Genomic DNA, 17,821 nt, shown 5'->3' with positions numbered 1-17,821 from the left:
GGCGACTACTTCCTTGTACGTATGGTTTTGTGTCCACCATTTGTTGTATTGCTTCACTAGTTTTATCACTGTAGTTCGTGGCGGAAGAACCCACTCATGAGCTGCATTCGACGCTGCACTCTGTCGTTGTCTGCAAATGCTTGACGTAGAATACCCTCCAGGCGCTCCTCTTCGATACCGCGAAAGTAAGATCGGAAGCCATCGCGAGTTTTGAGCTGTCCGTGTTTTTCTTTCAGCAGCTTGACGTTCTGACTGTCACTTTCGGTGTTCCCTGGGCCAAGCACCAGCTTTGACTCTTGTTGTTGCTGGCGTGTAGGGGACTGCTGTTGGTTGCCACTAGGGATACTGCCGCTGTTACTGCCATCGGAGACGCTGGTGCTATTGGTTGCCTCTTGAACAGGCCCAGCGGCAGTACGCGGTGAAAGACAACTCTGCTGGAGACTGGCGATACTCAAGATGGCGGTGTCCTCTGCGTCGTACTCCATTTCGTCCCTCCACTTCTCAATCGCGTTCAAACTCGCAGCCACATTGAAGAACGCTGTCTTGGGTACCGGCGTTGGGCTGCTAAACTCTGTGGACACAGCTGGACACACGCTTGATCTGAAGTTCACAAAGGGCAGAGCAAACCAAGCGTTATTTACTTCAGACACAAGCCCAGTCATTACACAACAAGCGAGCAAGCTCAATACTCACGGGATACTTACTCATCGTCGGCGTCACTATCGCTTGAGTCGTCATCGTCCGCGGTTTTTCCAGACCCTGCTCGCTTTTGAGAGCGCTCCAGTAGCTGTTTGCTGCTCAGTGAAGATGGCAGGTGACGTTTTGCCGTGGTGATGTCCACTTTCGGTGAAAGAACCTCCAAATTCCAGTCGTGGTGGTGGCCCAAAGCTTTCGTGCAGCTGGACGCGGTTGTGTAAATTCCCCTAGGCGTCTTGGTTGGGGAGCAAGCGCGCTTAGCATCGTCACCGCCATTTAAAATCAGGATGTCCACTCCCGAACTGCCCGAAGTCGAGCCACGCTGTCTCGAAGACCCTCCTCTAGAGCTCGGTCGTGGACAGTTGTTCCTGCTCGTTGACATCTCGACGAAAGCTTCTCGTACATTGGCACCATTACGCAGCACTCCAGCGGAGGTGTTAGGTCGGCGCTCCAGTCGTGCTCTAGCGGCAGCGGTGGCGTCACTCCCAGTTATACCAATGCTTCCTTTTCTCCGAGATCTGCTTCGACTTGGTGAGCTATCCGTCTCCAGGTAGAGCGCTTCGCCATTATCGCCAGGAACGCCGATCTGAGAAGTACCAACACTGTCAAGTTGCCACGACTTGAGTTCGTCGAGGATGGCGTCGCGCGACTTGTGCTTGTGGGTATCGAGTTCTTTAGCCCGATCCAGGGTGTCCGTGATGGAAATACGCCGTGCAGGTGTCTTTGGACGCTCAGGCAGTCCGTGAGCTGAAGATGGACGCGAGTCAGCTGCAGTAATGGATCCTTCGGAACTGGTCCCAGAAGAGTTGTGGAGGTCGAGCTTCGACCCGGTTTCAGCTTCGTATCGATGTCTGCGCAACGCGCTCGACACATTTCCAGCGAATACAATGTCGGTTCCGTGCGTGAGGCGGCTACCCGAGTCTTCGTTGTGCGGGGAATCAATTGGCAGTCCGTTCAGACTTGCAGTACTCGAGGAATACGAAAGCTGGCGAGGACTGCTGATGTCGTTCACTCGTAAATTAGTGGTAGACTCGCAACTCGAGAGCTCTACTTGCTGCTGATGGTGTTTGACGATGGCGGCGTCAATCTCCGAATCCGACAGCTTGACACGTTCACTATCGGAGAAAGCTCGATCATCCAACGACACGAGCTGCGGTACAAAGTTCGCTACGATTTGTCTGTAGCGCTCGACGCTTTCAACTGGGTTTCCAGTCAAGTTCAGCGTCGTCAACTGTGGACAAAAAGCTAATATCCAGGCAACGCACAACGTTAGATGTTGATCGCATCTAGGCTAATATAAAGTTTGCCCACCTAGCTGCTCAGTCTGTCCGATATCGGCCACGCGGTTCCCTTCGAGATCTGTACAGGTAACACACAATATAAGTACACATTGGCACCAACACAAACTCCTCTTGTCAACTCAACCTGGCCCCACCAATAATGCGGAGTTCTTCGTGCATCGCCAAAGGGCTGATGTCGCTCACGTTGTTGTGCTGCAGGTACAGCTCCTGTAAATTCAGCAGCGCCCCGATGCCGTCCAGGTCGGAGATTTGGCAGTGCATTGCCCAAAGAATGCGCAGTGATCGGAGAGACGTGCCCAGATCCCGGAAGCTGCTGAGCGAGCTCTGTTGCAGTCGAAGCTGCTGCAACGATGGTAACAGCTCTCCGATCACCTCCACCGACTGCTTTGAAGAGTCGACCGAAATCTGCAGCGAAGTGACTCGCTCGAGGTCGTGACTGCCTGTGAGTTGCCTCTGCAATACTGAAGTAAGTTCCCAGCAAAGCTACGACCCAAATACCAACGTAAATCCTGCAACTTACCAACTTTTCTTCCGTGATGTCGTCGAACGGGTTGTCTAGCTGCAGAATCTCCAGCTCCGCCTCCTGTCGTTTGTTCATCAAAGGAGAGAGCAGCCCTGAAGAGCTTCGACCCATCCCGCACGTAGGAATCGGCGTCGGGTTGCAGTCCCTGGGCAGCGTTCGAATGAGGAAGCTGGCCTTGACATCTCCAGGCTTGGGTCCCCCTCCCCCACTCGGCTTGCGCTTGGCCGTCGCAGAGGCGGCGACGACATTCTCGTCCATCTCGTGGCGCAGATCATCCACAACGACCGTGCTCATGGCTACAGCCGCTCGAAAACTCCTTGTCGATTGCAGCACTAGTCCAGCATAGCGTCACCCACTGCAGCTGCAGTGCTCACTCGCTATTAATACGCTCACTCACACGTTGCACTTCCCAAAAATGGCTACCCCCATTCGTCTACATGTTCACACAAATGTAGCCATCATCCTCGTACCACAAAATAGGTACATATCCCCACTTGGGTACTAACTTCTATAGCAATGGTGGACGAGAAGGCGTCGCCGACACCTTCGACCAGTACAGGCGCCCGCGCCGCGCCATCGGCCACCGCCGCTCGAGTAACGCGCGCTTCCAAGCCTAGTACCGAGGGCGCCAATGAGAAGCCGTCCTACGTGTTCCTGCGGCTCAAGCGCAAGCGCACGGACGACCCGATGGAGTGTCTCGTGGTGCAGCAGAGCGAGCCCGACGCCAAGCGCAGCAAAGGCAAGGCCGAGGACCTGCTGCAGGCCTTCACGAAGCTGTCGACCACCGAGAAGCGCTTCGTGTTCAAGCACATTGACACGATGGAGGAGCCGATCGCTCCGGGCCGCGTCAAGTGGACGGAGAGACTCAAGCGCAAGGCTCGGTCGCTCAAGGACGAGCGCGCCGACATGCTGGCCAAGAAGCAGATTGCACCCGTGTTCCAGAAAGACCCTACAGCTTCAAAGCAGACGGAGAGGCGCGTCAAGCAGCAGCAAAGCCGCTCCAAGGCGCGACGCAACGAGGAAATGCTCAAGTCCAGAGGCCTCCAGCCAGTCGTGGAGATCAAAGAGAAGCAGACGATGGAGCTGCACGGCATCCGACTCGTGGACCTGCAGGTGTCCACTGTCGCTAGCAGTAAAGAAGAGAAGAAGGAGGAAGGTGTCACTGTCCTGGAGAAGAGCAAGACGGACTTGGTCACGGTGAATGGAGCGCGGCTGAAACCCACGCGCGTGTTGAACCCGCACGAGCGCGAGCTGGATGAAGCCATTTGGAACGCCTTCCGCGCCAACGACTTTGCCCCGTTCTTCCAGATTTACCATGCGCGGCGACCGGAACTGCGTGTGGACCCTGTGTCGTTCCAGAGACCCGCAGACGGCAGTACGATTCTCATGGCGGCGGCGCTGCACGGACGGAGTGATGTGATTGAAGTGTTGCTGCGCTCGGGTACAACGAGTGTTCTTCAGCAAGACTGGGAAGGAGCTACTGCGGCGGTTTTTGCGAAGCGTGGAGGCCACGACAATGTGGAAACGGCACTATTGGCATGCGAGGAAGCAGAGCAGGAGAAGGACTACGTGTACGACGTGTACTGCGTTGATATCTCTGCTAGTGAGAGCCAAGGCACCGCACACGATACTGCTACAAGTTCCGAAGACGGTGCGGAACAAACAAGTGTGAACGGTGTGCCCGTTGTTAGTGTGAGCTCGGAGGTGCATCGGTGGCTGTCCGAAGAGCCGAGTGACGAGGTGAAGGAATACATGCTGGAGTCCGACATCGATAGCAACGAAGAAGTGGACGGGTACGCACGCCTGTATAGATACCCCTGGGACCGCTGAGGCACGCGTGACGAGGGCATGTTGGCGCGATCGGGACCGATCTAAAGAGCACAATGCTGAGAGACGGCGGGTTGCTGGCGATGGTGGCCTCTGCTGGATTTGTTTTAACGCCTGCTCTTGCCTGTGTTGGCGTGCTGTGTAGATTGAGCGAGGACTCGAACGATGAGGACCATGTCGCGAACGACTACCCTGACGAAGAGTCATCGGACGAGTCTCTGGCGGACAGCGAGGACCTGGACGAGGTAAGCAAGCGATGGTAGTTTTGCGGTATTTTTGGATGTGATTCAGAGGGCATGCGTGTCTTTGTGTTTTCGTAGATTGGTGCGAGGCGTCGTTGGCGCAATACCGAGGACGACTACACCGAGCGCGACGACTTTGACTACTGAGGCACATGAAGATGCAGTGGGATCCCGAAGTCCCAAGGAACGCATGCACCCGCTGCGGTTGCGGTATGTGTACCGTGCAGCGATATGTGGATACGATAAATCCGTAGGCAACGGTGACTGGATTTGAGTCAGATATGGCCGAATAGCAATCCCAGCAATCCTTTTCTTTTAAGCAAATGTATATGATGATGCTAGCGATAACCTTCTTGCGACTTGAACGGCCAAGATACTGTTCAGCAACCGTAACCAGCTTCAACAAGAGAACAATCTAAAAGGACGAGAACTTTTCATTCAGAAATTCTGAATGAAAAGTTATTGTCCTTTGCACCAACCCACTAGATCAGACGTTCGTGAATCGATCCGTTGATCAAGGTATGATGGCATTGGCGTTCATAAATTCGTTGCATTCCGTTTACTACTGTACACGTGCGGTGCCACGTGTCGGAGCTCGCCGTCCTGGTGAGCCGGATGAAGAAGAACAAGCCGACCACTGCTGCTGCAGCAGCAGCGACGGCGAGATCCACGACCATGTCTGCCAAGCGGCCCCGGAGCCTTCTGGCTGCGACGCCCGAGACGTCCAGCGCAGCGAAGAAGCAGAAGATGTCGCCGCGCGACGTGTGCGCCGTCGACGATCTGGCTGAAATCAGCTTTGACTGCGTGCTGGAGCCGCTATGGGCACTGGGCGACAACTGCAACACGGACGATGGGCTGCTGCTGGACCCGCTTGACTCCGTCGAGCTGACCGCGTTGGTCGAGCTGGACTGGGACGCCGCCATCTCGCCACTCCAGCTTGAGCTGGAAGCGGATGCTCGCGCCGATGAGAACAACAACAGCATCGACGTCGACTGCGCTGCGTCGGGGCTACTCAGCGAGGACGACGTGGCCGCTGTAGTATGCGACCTGGACGCCGCGCAGGTGCTGTCGAACTGCGAGCTGGACTCGCTGCTCGGTGACGCCTCCGACTCGGACGACGCTGACTTTGCCATCGACGCTGACTTCGATATGGCCACCAGCATTGACATGGACGTCGCTCTGCACGCCGACAGCTTGCTCTTTGTGTAGATTTGCACCGCTGCCTGCGTGTACAGTATGCAGGCACGGTAACGTGTTGCATTAATGTGCAGGTATATCGTGCTTCAGTCGTAGTATATTTTTGTCTAGAGCACGTCGTGGCTAAAGGTGGCGACGCTGGCGCGCGTCTTGGTCCACTTGTGGAAGCCGAAGTTGTTGAGCTGGCGCTGGAAGCTGGTGAACTTGCCGTGCTTGAAGTACTTGCGCAGCACCTCTGTCTCGAGCCGCGGGACGTCGTACACCTGGAAGTGCGACCCGTCCGCCGACCAGGAGAGGATGCGCTGGTCTTCGTTCTGCAGCATGTCGTAGACGGCGCATACGAAGCGAGGCACGGTGGCGTCGCTAGCAGTAGGGTTCATGTTGAGTTGTGTAGTTGGCTTTGGTGGTGAGAGGTGAGAGGGGAAAGGTTCCGCCGCAATGGTGGTGGTGTGTGTTGTGTGGGTCGAGCCCGATTGCGTTGTGACGGAGATGCCAAGTGGCTCGAACGACGAGGCACGCCTGCGGTACGCACGGGTGTTCATCCGCGCCAGACAGATAGGTAACCCCCTGGGCAAGCGCGGTGCGTTGTCACATTTGGCAAAACCGACCGACAGACCGGCACACATGGCTTGACGGACACCCGGACTAAGACCTAAGAACACTCGAGTAGGCTTCTTCTGCTGCTGCCGCCGCTGCTGCTGGTCCTGGTCCTGCTGTCGCGGCCTCAGGTCGACAGCTCTGTTGGAGGGGAACTAACCGAGAATGCAAGTGGCGAGCGCACTTCGTCAAAAGCAGGTGACTGCGCTTTGAATAGCTACGCGAAAGTTTCTTTCGTGACGACGTCTGAGTCACCCGATCGAGGTTGAAGTTTTCCATGTGTTTACACTGGACCCCGCGTTGTTTGTCCGCCTGCTTGGGTGCTCGCTCGCTGCCTCACGAACTCCTCGCTCGGAGGTAGAAGTGCCGACAGTAGAATAGATGGGAGGGCGGTCGCGTACTCAAGTATACACTTGCACTACAGCCACTACTGTGCGAAAGTGTAGCCATGTCGACAACTGAAGTTGTAGATGAATTGCAGCAGAAAACGGCCAAGATACTGCTCGACCACCGAAACACACTTCAGCACCAGCATGTTCAAAGAAAATACGTACCCTGCACTCGTTGCACGAAGCCACACGAAGGTATATCGATTCGTTCAATAGGGTGCTCAATCAAGTATGGCATGGATGCTCATAAATTAGTTGCATTCAGTTTGTTTTACTACTCTACACAATACAATACTACGACACTGAAGCACTATATACCTGCACCACCCACAGTGCACAGGTTGACGTGCGTACACGCTGACAGCGGTGCAAACCTACACGAACAGCAAGCTGTCGGCGTCCAGGGCGACGTCGATGTCAACGCTAGTGGTCATATCGAAGTCAGCGTCGATGGCAAAGTCAGCGTCGTCCGAGTCGGAGGCGTCACCGAGCAGCGAGTCCAGCTCGCAGTTCGACAGCACCTGCGCGGCGTCCAGGTCGCATACTACAGCGGCCACGTCGTCCTCGCTGAGTAGCCCCGACGCAGCGCAGTCGACGTCGATGCTGTTGTTGTTCTCATCGGCGCGAGCATCCGCTTCCAGCTCAAGCTGGAGTGGCGAGATGGCGGCGTCCCAGTCCAGCTCGACCAACGCGGTCAGCTCGACGGAGTCAAGCGGGTCCAGCAGCAGCCCATCGTCCGTGTTGCAGTTGTCGCCCAGTGCCCATAGCGGCTCCAGCACGCAGTCAAAGCTGATTTCAGCCAGATCGTCGACGGCGCACACGTCGCGCGGCGACATCTTCTGCTTCTTCGCTGCGCTGGACGTCTCGGGCGTCGCAGCCAGAAGGCTCCGGGGCCGCTTGGCAGACATGGTCGTGGATCTCGCCGTCGCTGCTGCTGCAGCAGCAGTGGTCGGCTTGTTCTTCTTCATCCGGCTCACCAGGACGGCGAGCTCCGACACGTGGCACCACACGAGCACGTCGTGGCTGAAGGTGGCGACGCTGGCGCGCGTCTTGGTCCACTTGTGGAAGCCGAAGTTGTTGAGCTGGCGCTGGAAGCTGGTGAACTTGCCGTGCTTGAAGTACTTGCGCAGCACCTCTGTCTCGAGCCGCGGGACGTCGTACACCTGGAAGTGTGACCCGTCCGCCGACCAGGAGAGGATGCGCTGGTCTTCGTTCTGCAGCATGTCGTAGACGGCGCGTACGAAGCGAGGCACGGTGGCGTCGCTAGCAGTAGGGTTCATGTTGAGTTGTGTAGTTGGCTTTGGTGGTGAGAGGTGAGAGGGGAAAGGTTCCGCCGCAATGGTGGTGGTGTGTGTTGTGTGGGTCGAGCCCGATTGCGTTGTGACGGAGATGCCAAGTGGCTCGAACGACGAGGCACGCCTGCGGTACGCACGGGTGTTCATCCGCGCCAGACAGATAGGTAACCCCCTGGGCAAGCGCGGTGCGTTGTCACATTTGGCAAAACCGACCGACAGACCGGCACACATGGCTTGACGGACACCCGGACTAAGACCTAAGAACACTCGAGTAGGCTTCTTCTGCTGCTGCCGCCGCTGCTGCTGGTCCTGGTCCTGCTGTCGCGGCCTCAGGTCGACAGCTCTGTTGGAGGGGAACTAACCGAGAATGCAAGTGGCGAGCGCACTTCGTCAAAAGCAGGTGACTGCGCTTTGAATAGCTACGCGAAAGTTTCTTTCGTGACGACGTCTGAGTCACCCGATCGAGGTTGAAGTTTTCCATGTGTTTACACTGGACCCCGCGTTGTTTGTCCGCCTGCTTGGGTGCTCGCTCGCTGCCTCACGAACTCCTCGCTCGGAGGTAGAAGTGCCGACAGTAGAATAGATGGGAGGGCGGTCGCGTACTCAAGTATACACTTGCACTACAGCCACTACTGTGCGAAAGTGTAGCCATGTCGACAACTGAAGTTGTAGATGAATTGCAGCAGAAAACGGCCAAGATACTGCTCGACCACCGAAACACACTTCAGCACCAGCATGTTCAAAGAAAATACGTACCCTGCACTCGTTGCACGAAGCCACACGAAGGTATATCGATTCGTTCAATAGGGTGCTCAATCAAGTATGGCATGGATGCTCATAAATTAGTTGCATTCAGTTTGTTTTACTACTCTACACAATACAATACTACGACACTGAAGCACTATATACCTGCACCACCCACAGTGCACAGGTTGACGTGCGTACACGCTGACAGCGGTGCAAACCTACACGAACAGCAAGCTGTCGGCGTCCAGGGCGACGTCGATGCCAATGCTGGTGGCCATATCGAAGTTAGCGTCGATGGCAAAGTCAGCGTCGTCCGAGTCGGAGGCGTCACCGAGCAGCGAGTCCAGCTCGCAGTTCGACAGCACCTGCGCGGCGTCCAGGTCGCATTCTACGGCGACCACGTCGTCCTCGCTGAGTAGCCCCGACGCAGCGCAGTCGACGTCGATGCTGTTGTTGTTCTCATCGGCGCGAGCATCCGCTTCCAGCTCAAGCTGGAGTGGCGAGATGGCGGCGTCCCAGTCCAGCTCGACCAACGCGGTCAGCTCGACGGAGTCAAGCGGGTCCAGCAGCAGCCCATCGTCCGTGTTGCAGTTGTCGCCCAGTGCCCATAGCGGCTCCAGCACGCAGTCAAAGCTGATTTCAGCCAGATCGTCGACGGCGCACACGTCGCGCGGCGACATCTTCTGCTTCTTCGCTGCGCTGGACGTCTCGGGCGTCGCAGCCAGAAGGCTCCGGGGCCGCTTGGCAGACATGGTCGTGGATCTCGCCGTCGCTGCTGCTGCAGCAGCAGTGGTCGGCTTGTTCTTCTTCATCCGGCTCACCAGGACGGCGAGCTCCGACACGTGGCACCGCACGAGCACGTCGTGGCTGAAGGTGGCGACGCTGGCGCGCGTCTTGGTCCACTTGTGGAAGCCGAAGTTGTTGAGCTGGCGCTGGAAGCTGGTGAACTTGCCGTGCTTGAAGTACTTGCGCAGCACCTCTGTCTCGAGCCGCGGGACGTCGTACACCTGGAAGTGCGACCCGTCCGCCGACCAGGAGAGGATGCGCTGGTCTTCGTTCTGCAGCATGTCGTAGACGGCGCGTACGAAGCGAGGCACGGTGGCGTCGCTAGCAGTAGGGTTCATGTTGAGTTGTGTAGTTGGCTTTGGTGGCGAGAGGTGAGAGGGGAAAGTTCCGCCGCAATGGTGGTGGTGTGTGTTGTGTGGGTCGAGCCCGATTGAGTTGTGACGGAGATGCCAAGTGGCTCGAACGACGAGGCACGCCTGCGGTACGCACGGGTGTTCATCCGCGCCAGACAGATAGGTAACCCCCTGGGCAAGCGCGGTGCGTTGTCACATTTGGCAAAACCGACCGACAGACCGGCACACATGGCTTGACGGACACCCGGACTAAGACCTATGAACACTCGAGTAGGCTTCTTCTGCTGCTGCCGCCGCTGCTGCTGGTCCTGGTCCTGCTGTCGCGGCCTCAGGTCGACAGCTCTGTTGGAGGGGAACTAACCGAGAATGCAAGTGGCGAGCGCAATTCGTCAAAAGCAGGTGACTGCGCTTTGAATAGCTACGCGAAAGTTTCTTTCGTGACGACACGTCTGAGTCGCCCGATCGAGGTTGAAGTTTTCCATGTGTTTACACTGGACCCCGCGTTGTTTGTCCGCCTGCTTGGGTGCTCGCTCGCTGCCTCACGAACTCCTCGCTCGGAGGTAGAAGTGCCGACAGTAGAATAGATGGGAGGGCGGTCGCGTACTCAAGTATACACTTGCACTACAGCCACTACTGTGCGAAAGTGTAGCCATGTCGACAACTGAAGTTGTAGATGAATTGCAGCAGAAAACGGCCAAGATACTGCTCGACCACCGAAACACACTTCAGCACCAGCATGTTCAAAGAAAATACGTACCCTGCACTCGTTGCACGAAGCCACACGAAGGTATATCGATTCGTTCAATAGGGTGCTCAATCAAGTATGGCATGGATGCTCATAAATTAGTTGCATTCAGTTTGTTTTACTACTCTACACAATACAATACTACGACACTGAAGCACTATATACCTGCACCACCCACAGTGCACAGGTTGACGTGCGTACACGCTGACAGCGGTGCAAACCTACACGAACAGCAAGCTGTCGGCGTCCAGGGCGACGTTGATGCCAATGCTGGTGGCCATATCGAAGTAAGCGTCGATGGCAAAGTCAGCGTCGTCCGAGTCGGAGGCGTCACCGAGCAGCGAGTCCAGCTCGCAGTTCGACAGCACCTGCGCGGCTTCCAGGTCGCATACTACAGCGGCCACGTCGTCCTCGCTGAGTAGCCCCGACGCAGCGCAGTCGACGTCGATGCTGTTGTTGTTCTCATCGGCGCGAGCATCCGCTTCCAGCTCAAGCTGGAGTGGCGAGATGGCGGCGTCCCAGTCCAGCTCGACCAACGCGGTCAGCTCGACGGAGTCAAGCGGGTCCAGCAGCAGCCCATCGTCCGTGTTGCAGTTGTCGCCCAGTGCCCATAGCGGCTCCAGCACGCAGTCAAAGCTGATTTCAGCCAGATCGTCGACGGCGCACACGTCGCGCGGCGACATCTTCTGCTTCTTCGCTGCGCTGGACGTCTCGGGCGTCGCAGCCAGAAGGCTCCGGGGCCGCTTGGCAGACATGGTCGTGGATCTCGCCGTCGCTGCTGCTGCAGCAGCAATGGTCGGCTTGTTCTTCTTCATCCGGCTCACCAGGACGGCGAGCTCCGACACGTGGCACCGCACGAGCACGTCGTGGCTGAAGGTGGCGACGCTGGCGCGCGTCTTGGTCCACTTGTGGAAGCCGAAGTTGTTGAGCTGGCGCTGGAAGCTGGTGAACTTGCCGTGCTTGAAGTACTTGCGCAGCACCTCTGTCTCGAGCCGCGGGACGTCGTACACCTGGAAGTGCGACCCGTTCGCCGACCAGGAGAGGATGCGCTGGTCTTCGTTCTGCAGCATGTCGTAGACGGCGCGTACGAAGCGAGGCACGGTGGCGTCGCTAGCAGTAGGGTTCATGTTGAGTTGTGTAGTTGGCTTTGGTGGTGAGAGGTGAGAGGGGGAAAGGTTCCGCCGCAATGGTGGTGGTGTGTGTTGTGTGGGTCGAGCCCGATTGAGTTGTGACGGAGATGTCAAGTGGCTCGAACGACGAGGCATGCCTGCGGTACGCACGGGTGTTCATCCGCGCCAGACAGATAGGTAACCCCCTGGGCAAGCGCGGTGCGTTGTCACATTTGGCAAAACCGACCGACAGACCGGCACACATGGCTTGACGGACACCCGGACTAAGACCTATGAACACTCGAGTAGGCTTCTTCTGCTGCTGCCGCCGCTGCTGCTGGTCCTGGTCCTGCTGTCGCGGCCTCAGGTCGACAGCTCTGTTGGAGGGGAACTAACCGAGAATGCAAGTGGCGAGCGCACTTCGTCAAAAGCAGGTGACTGCGCTTTGAATAGCTACGCGAAAGTTTCTTTCGTGACGACACGTCTGAGTCGCCCGATCGAGGTTGAAGTTTTCCATGTGTTTACACTGGACCCCGCGTTGTTTGTCCGCCTGCTTGGGTGCTCGCTCGCTGCCTCACGAACTCCTCGCTCGGAGGTAGAAGTGCCGACAGTAGAATAGATGGGAGGGCGGTCGCGTACTCAAGTATACGCTTGCACTACAGCCACTACTGTGCGAAAGTGTAGCCATGTCGACAACTGAAGTTGTAGATGAATTGCAGCAGAAAACGGCCAAGATACTGCTCGACCACCGAAACACACTTCAGCACCAGCATGTTCAAAGAAAATACGTACCCTGCACTCGTTGCACGAAGCCACACGAAGGTATATCGATTCGTTCAATAGGGTGCTCAATCAAGTATGGCATGGATGCTCATAAATTAGTTGCATTCAGTTTGTTTTACTACTCTACACAATACAATACTACGACACTGAAGCACTATATACCTGCACCACCCACAGTGCACAGGTTGACGTGCGTACACGCTGACAGCGGTGCAAACCTACACGAACAGCAAGCTGTCGGCGTCCAGGGCGACGTCAATGCCAATGCTGGTGGCCATATCGAAGTTAGCGTCGATGGCAAAGTCAGCGTCGTCCGAGTCGGAGGCGTCACCGAGCAGCGAGTCCAGCTCGCAGTTCGACAGCACCTGCGCGGCGTCCAGGTCGCATACTACAGCGGCCACGTCGTCCTCGCTGAGTAGCCCCGACGCAGCGCAGTCGACGTCGATGCTGTTGTTGTTCTCATCGGCGCGAGCATCCGCTTCCAGCTCAAGCTGGAGTGGCGAGATGGCGGCGTCCCAGTCCAGCTCGACCAACGCGGTCAGCTCGACGGAGTCAAGCGGGTCCAGCAGCAGCCCATCGTCCGTGTTGCAGTTGTCGCCCAGTGCCCATAGCGGCTCCAGCACGCAGTCAAAGCTGATTTCAGCCAGATCGTCGACGGCGCACACGTCGCGCGGCGACATCTTCTGCTTCTTCGCTGCGCTGGACGTCTCGGGCGTCGCAGCCAGAAGGCTCCGGGGCCGCTTGGCAGACATGGTCGTGGATCTCGCCGTCGCTGCTGCTGCAGCAGCAGTGGTCGGCTTGTTCTTCTTCATCCGGCTCACCAGGACGGCGAGCTCCGACACGTGGCACCACACGAGCACGTCGTGGCTGAAGGTGGCGACGCTGGCGCGCGTCTTGGTCCACTTGTGGAAGCCGAAGTTGTTGAGCTGGCGCTGGAAGCTGGTGAACTTGCCGTGCTTGAAGTACTTGCGCAGCACCTCTGTCTCGAGCCGCGGGACGTCGTACACCTGGAAGTGCGACCCGTCCGCCGACCAGGAGAGGATGCGCTGGTCTTCGTTCTGCAGCATGTCGTAGACGGCGCGTACGAAGCGAGGCACGGTGGCGTCGCTAGCAGTAGGGTTCATGTTGAGTTGTGTAGTTGGCTTTGGTGGCGAGAGGTGAGAGGGGAAAGTTCCGCCGCAATGGTGGTGGTGTGTGTTGTGTGGGTCGAGCCCGATTGAGTTGTGACGGAGATGTCAAGTGGCTCGAACGACGAGGCATGCCTGCGGTACGCACGGGTGTTCATCCGCGCCAGACAGATAGGTAACCCCCTGGGCAAGCGCGGTGCGTTGTCACATTTGGCAAAACCGACCGACAGACCGGCACACATGGCTTGACGGACACCCGGACTAAGACCTAAGAACACTCGAGTAGGCTTCTTCTGCTGCTGCCGCCGCTGCTGCTGGTCCTGGTCCTGCTGTCGCGGCCTCAGGTCGACAGCTCTGTTGGAGGGGAACTAACCGAGAATGCAAGTGGCGAGCGCACTTCGTCAAAAGCAGGTGACTGCGCTTTGAATAGCTACGCGAAAGTTTCTTTCGTGACGACGTCTGAGTCACCCGATCGAGGTTGAAGTTTTCCATGTGTTTACACTGGACCCCGCGTTGTTTGTCCGCCTGCTTGGGTGCTCGCTCGCTGCCTCACGAACTCCTCGCTCGGAGGTAGAAGTGCCGACAGTAGAATAGATGGGAGGGCGGTCGCGTACTCAAGTATACACTTGCACTACAGCCACTACTGTGCGAAAGTGTAGCCATGTCGACAACTGAAGTTGTAGATGAATTGCAGCAGAAAACGGCCAAGATACTGCTCGACCACCGAAACACACTTCAGCACCAGCATGTTCAAAGAAAATACGTACCCTGCACTCGTTGCACGAAGCCACACGAAGGTATATCGATTCGTTCAATAGGGTGCTCAATCAAGTATGGCATGGATGCTCATAAATTAGTTGCATTCAGTTTGTTTTACTACTCTACACAATACAATACTACGACACTGAAGCACTATATACCTGCACCACCCACAGTGCACAGGTTGACGTGCGTACACGCTGACAGCGGTGCAAACCTACACGAACAGCAAGCTGTCGGCGTCCAGGGCGACGTCAATGCCAATGCTGGTGGCCATATCGAAGTTAGCGTCGATGGCAAAGTCAGCGTCGTCCGAGTCGGAGGCGTCACCGAGCAGCGAGTCCAGCTCGCAGTTCGACAGCACCTGCGCGGCGTCCAGGTCGCATACTACAGCGGCCACGTCGTCCTCGCTGAGTAGCCCCGACGCAGCGCAGTTGACGTCGATGCTGTTGTTGTTCTCATCGGCGCGAGCATCCGCTTCCAGCTCAAGCTGGAGTGGCGAGATGGCGGCGTCCCAGTCCAGCTCGACCAACGCGGTCAGCTCGACGGAGTCAAGCGGGTCCAGCAGCAGCCCATCGTCCGTGTTGCAGTTGTCGCCCAGTGCCCATAGCGGCTCCAGCACGCAGTCAAAGCTGATTTCAGCCAGATCGTCGACGGCGCACACGTCGCGCGGCGACATCTTCTGCTTCTTCGCTGCGCTGGACGTCTCGCGTCGCAGCCAGAAGGCTCCGGGGCCGCTTGGCAGACATGGTCGTGGATCTCGCCGTCGCTGCTGCTGCAGCAGCAATGGTCGGCTTGTTCTTCTTCATCCGGCTCACCAGGACGGCGAGCTCCGACACGTGGCACCGCACGAGCACGTCGTGGCTGAAGGTGGCGACGCTGGCGCGCGTCTTGGTCCACTTGTGGAAGCCGAAGTTGTTGAGCTGGCGCTGGAAGCTGGTGAACTTGCCGTGCTTGAAGTACTTGCGCAGCACCTCTGTCTCGAGCCGCGGGACGTCGTACACCTGGAAGTGCGACCCGTTCGCCGACCAGGAGAGGATGCGCTGGTCTTCGTTCTGCAGCATGTCGTAGACGGCGCGTACGAAGCGAGGCACGGTGGCGTCGCTAGCAGTAGGGTTCATGTTGAGTTGTGTAGTTGGCTTTGGTGGTGAGAGGTGAGAGGGGGAAAGGTTCCGCCGCAATGGTGGTGGTGTGTGTAGTGTGGGTCGAGCCCGATTGAGTTGTGACGGAGATGTCAAGTGGCTCGAACGACGAGGCATGCCTGCGGTACGCACGGGTGTTCATCCGCGCCAGACAGATAGGTAACCCCCTGGGCAAGCGCGGTGCGTTGTCACATTTGGCAAAACCGACCGACAGACCGGCACACATGGCTTGACGGACACCTGGACTAAGACCTATGAACACTCGAGTAGGCTTCTTCTGCTGCTGCCGCCGCTGCTGCTGGTCCTGGTCCTGCTGTCGCGGCCTCAGGTCGACAGCTCTGTTGGAGGGGAACTAACCGAGAATGCAAGTGGCGAGCGCACTTCGTCAAAAGCAGGTGACTGCGCTTTGAATAGCTACGCGAAAGTTTCTTTCGTGACGACACGTCTGAGTCACCCGATCGAGGTTGAAGTTTTCCATGTGTTTACACTGGACCCCGCGTTGTTTGTCCGCCTGCTTGGGTGCTCGCTCGCTGCCTCACGAACTCCTCGCTCGGAGGTAGAAGTGCCGACAGTAGAATAGATGGGAGGGCGGTCGCGTACTCAAGTATACGCTTGCACTACAGCCACTACTGTGCGAAAGTGTAGCCATGTCGACAACTGAAGTTGTAGATGAATTGCAGCAGAAAACGGCCAAGATACTGCTCGACCACCGAAACACACTTCAGCACCAGCATGTTCAAAGAAAATACGTACCCTGCACTCGTTGCACGAAGCCACACGAAGGTATATCGATTCGTTCAATAGGGTGCTCAATCAAGTATGGCATGGATGCTCATAAATTAGTTGCATTCAGTTTGTTTTACTACTCTACACAATACAATACTACGACACTGAAGCACTATATACCTGCACCACCCACAGTGCACAGGTTGACGTGCGTACACGCTGACAGCGGTGCAAACCTACACGAACAGCAAGCTGTCGGCGTCCAGGGCGACGTCGATGTCAACGCTAGTGGTCATATCGAAGTCAGCGTCGATGGCAAAGTCAGCGTCGTCCGAGTCGGAGGCGTCACCGAGCAGCGAGTCCAGCTCGCAGTTCGACAGCACCTGCGCGGCGTCCAGGTCGCATACTACAGCGGCCACGTCGTCCTCGCTGAGTAGCCCCGACGCAGCGCAGTCGACGTCGATGCTGTTGTTGTTCTCATCGGCGCGAGCATCCGCTTCCAGCTCAAGCTGGAGTGGCGAGATGGCGGCGTCCCAGTCCAGCTCGACCAACGCGGTCAGCTCGACGGAGTCAAGCGGGTCCAGCAGCAGCCCATCGTCCGTGTTGCAGTTGTCGCCCAGTGCCCATAGCGGCTCCAGCACGCAGTCAAAGCTGATTTCAGCCAGATCGTCGACGGCGCACACGTCGCGCGGCGACATCTTCTGCTTCTTCGCTGCGCTGGACGTCTCGGGCGTCGCAGCCAGAAGGCTCCGGGGCCGCTTGGCAGACATGGTCGTGGATCTCGCCGTCGCTGCTGCTGCAGCAGCAGTGGTCGGCTTGTTCTTCTTCATCCGGCTCACCAGGACGGCGAGCTCCGACACGTGGCACCACACGAGCACGTCGTGGCTGAAGGTGGCGACGCTGGCGCGCGTCTTGGTCCACTTGTGGAAGCCGAAGTTGTTGAGCTGGCGCTGGAAGCTGGTGAACTTGCCGTGCTTGAAGTACTTGCGCAGCACCTCTGTCTCGAGCCGCGGGACGTCGTACACCTGGAAGTGTGACCCGTCCGCCGACCAGGAGAGGATGCGCTGGTCTTCGTTCTGCAGCATGTCGTAGACGGCGCGTACGAAGCGAGGCACGGTGGCGTCGCTAGCAGTAGGGTTCATGTTGAGTTGTGTAGTTGGCTTTGGTGGTGAGAGGTGAGAGGGGAAAGGTTCCGCCGCAATGGTGGTGGTGTGTGTTGTGTGGGTCGAGCCCGATTGAGTTGTGACGGAGATGCCAAGTGGCTCGAACGACGAGGCACGCCTGCGGTACGCACGGGTGTTCATCCGCGCCAGACAGATAGGTAACCCCCTGGGCAAGCGCGGTGCGTTGTCACATTTGGCAAAACCGACCGACAGACCGGCACACATGGCTTGACGGACACCCGGACTAAGACCTAAGAACACTCGAGTAGGCTTCTTCTGCTGCTGCCGCCGCTGCTGCTGGTCCTGGTCCTGCT

At 57.4% G+C, this 17,821-nt stretch overlaps 8 protein-coding genes across 8 annotated transcripts in view; 2 read left to right on the top strand and 6 right to left on the bottom strand.

Moving 5' to 3' along the window:
* Nucleotides 1-65: 65 nt before the first annotated feature.
* Nucleotides 66-2,814, bottom strand: PHYSODRAFT_533104 (hypothetical protein; the record flags this gene model as incomplete). Its single annotated transcript, XM_009540452.1, has 5 exons — nt 66-600; nt 705-1,941; nt 2,008-2,055; nt 2,132-2,321; nt 2,518-2,814. 5 exons carry the CDS (start codon nt 2,812-2,814, stop codon nt 66-68), a joined length of 2,307 nt encoding a protein of 768 aa, XP_009538747.1.
* A 222-nt stretch (nt 2,815-3,036) lies between these two features.
* On the top strand, nt 3,037-4,350 carry PHYSODRAFT_532796 (hypothetical protein; the record flags this gene model as incomplete). The annotated part of the gene is made up of 1 exon (XM_009540451.1): nt 3,037-4,350. One exon carries the CDS (start codon nt 3,037-3,039, stop codon nt 4,348-4,350), a length of 1,314 nt encoding a protein of 437 aa, XP_009538746.1.
* Nucleotides 4,351-5,264: 914 nt separating this feature from the next.
* PHYSODRAFT_258118 (hypothetical protein) lies at nt 5,265-5,798 on the top strand (the record flags this gene model as incomplete). Its single annotated transcript, XM_009540450.1, has 1 exon — nt 5,265-5,798. One exon carries the CDS (start codon nt 5,265-5,267, stop codon nt 5,796-5,798), a length of 534 nt encoding a protein of 177 aa, XP_009538745.1.
* Nucleotides 5,799-7,146: 1,348 nt separating this feature from the next.
* PHYSODRAFT_533435 (hypothetical protein) lies at nt 7,147-8,214 on the bottom strand (the record flags this gene model as incomplete). Its single annotated transcript, XM_009540449.1, has 1 exon — nt 7,147-8,214. One exon carries the CDS (start codon nt 8,212-8,214, stop codon nt 7,147-7,149), a length of 1,068 nt encoding a protein of 355 aa, XP_009538744.1.
* An 818-nt stretch (nt 8,215-9,032) lies between these two features.
* Nucleotides 9,033-9,938, bottom strand: PHYSODRAFT_342083 (hypothetical protein; the record flags this gene model as incomplete). The annotated part of the gene is made up of 1 exon (XM_009540448.1): nt 9,033-9,938. One exon carries the CDS (start codon nt 9,936-9,938, stop codon nt 9,033-9,035), a length of 906 nt encoding a protein of 301 aa, XP_009538743.1.
* A 981-nt stretch (nt 9,939-10,919) lies between these two features.
* Nucleotides 10,920-11,825, bottom strand: PHYSODRAFT_342082 (hypothetical protein; the record flags this gene model as incomplete). The annotated part of the gene is made up of 1 exon (XM_009540447.1): nt 10,920-11,825. The coding sequence occupies one exon, from the start codon at nt 11,823-11,825 to the stop codon at nt 10,920-10,922; it is 906 nt and encodes a 301-aa protein (XP_009538742.1).
* Nucleotides 11,826-12,808: 983 nt separating this feature from the next.
* PHYSODRAFT_258121 (hypothetical protein) lies at nt 12,809-13,714 on the bottom strand (the record flags this gene model as incomplete). Its single annotated transcript, XM_009540446.1, has 1 exon — nt 12,809-13,714. The coding sequence occupies one exon, from the start codon at nt 13,712-13,714 to the stop codon at nt 12,809-12,811; it is 906 nt and encodes a 301-aa protein (XP_009538741.1).
* Nucleotides 13,715-14,693: 979 nt separating this feature from the next.
* The window catches only part of PHYSODRAFT_258136 (hypothetical protein), a gene marked incomplete at both ends in the record, with an annotated part of 10,055 nt that continues 6,927 nt past the window's right edge, over nt 14,694-17,821 (bottom strand). Inside the window, one exon of the mRNA XM_009540445.1 lies at nt 14,694-15,251. Coding sequence (XP_009538740.1) covers nt 14,694-15,251 — 558 coding nt within the window. The remainder of the gene's footprint in view (nt 15,252-17,821) is intronic.

Source organism: Phytophthora sojae, assembly GCF_000149755.1.
Source record: "Phytophthora sojae unplaced genomic scaffold PHYSOscaffold_15, whole genome shotgun sequence".
Lineage (NCBI taxonomy): Eukaryota > Oomycota > Peronosporomycetes > Peronosporales > Peronosporaceae > Phytophthora > Phytophthora sojae.
Note: the sequence above shows the minus strand (reverse complement) of the source record. Positions and strands in the feature narration are given on the sequence as shown.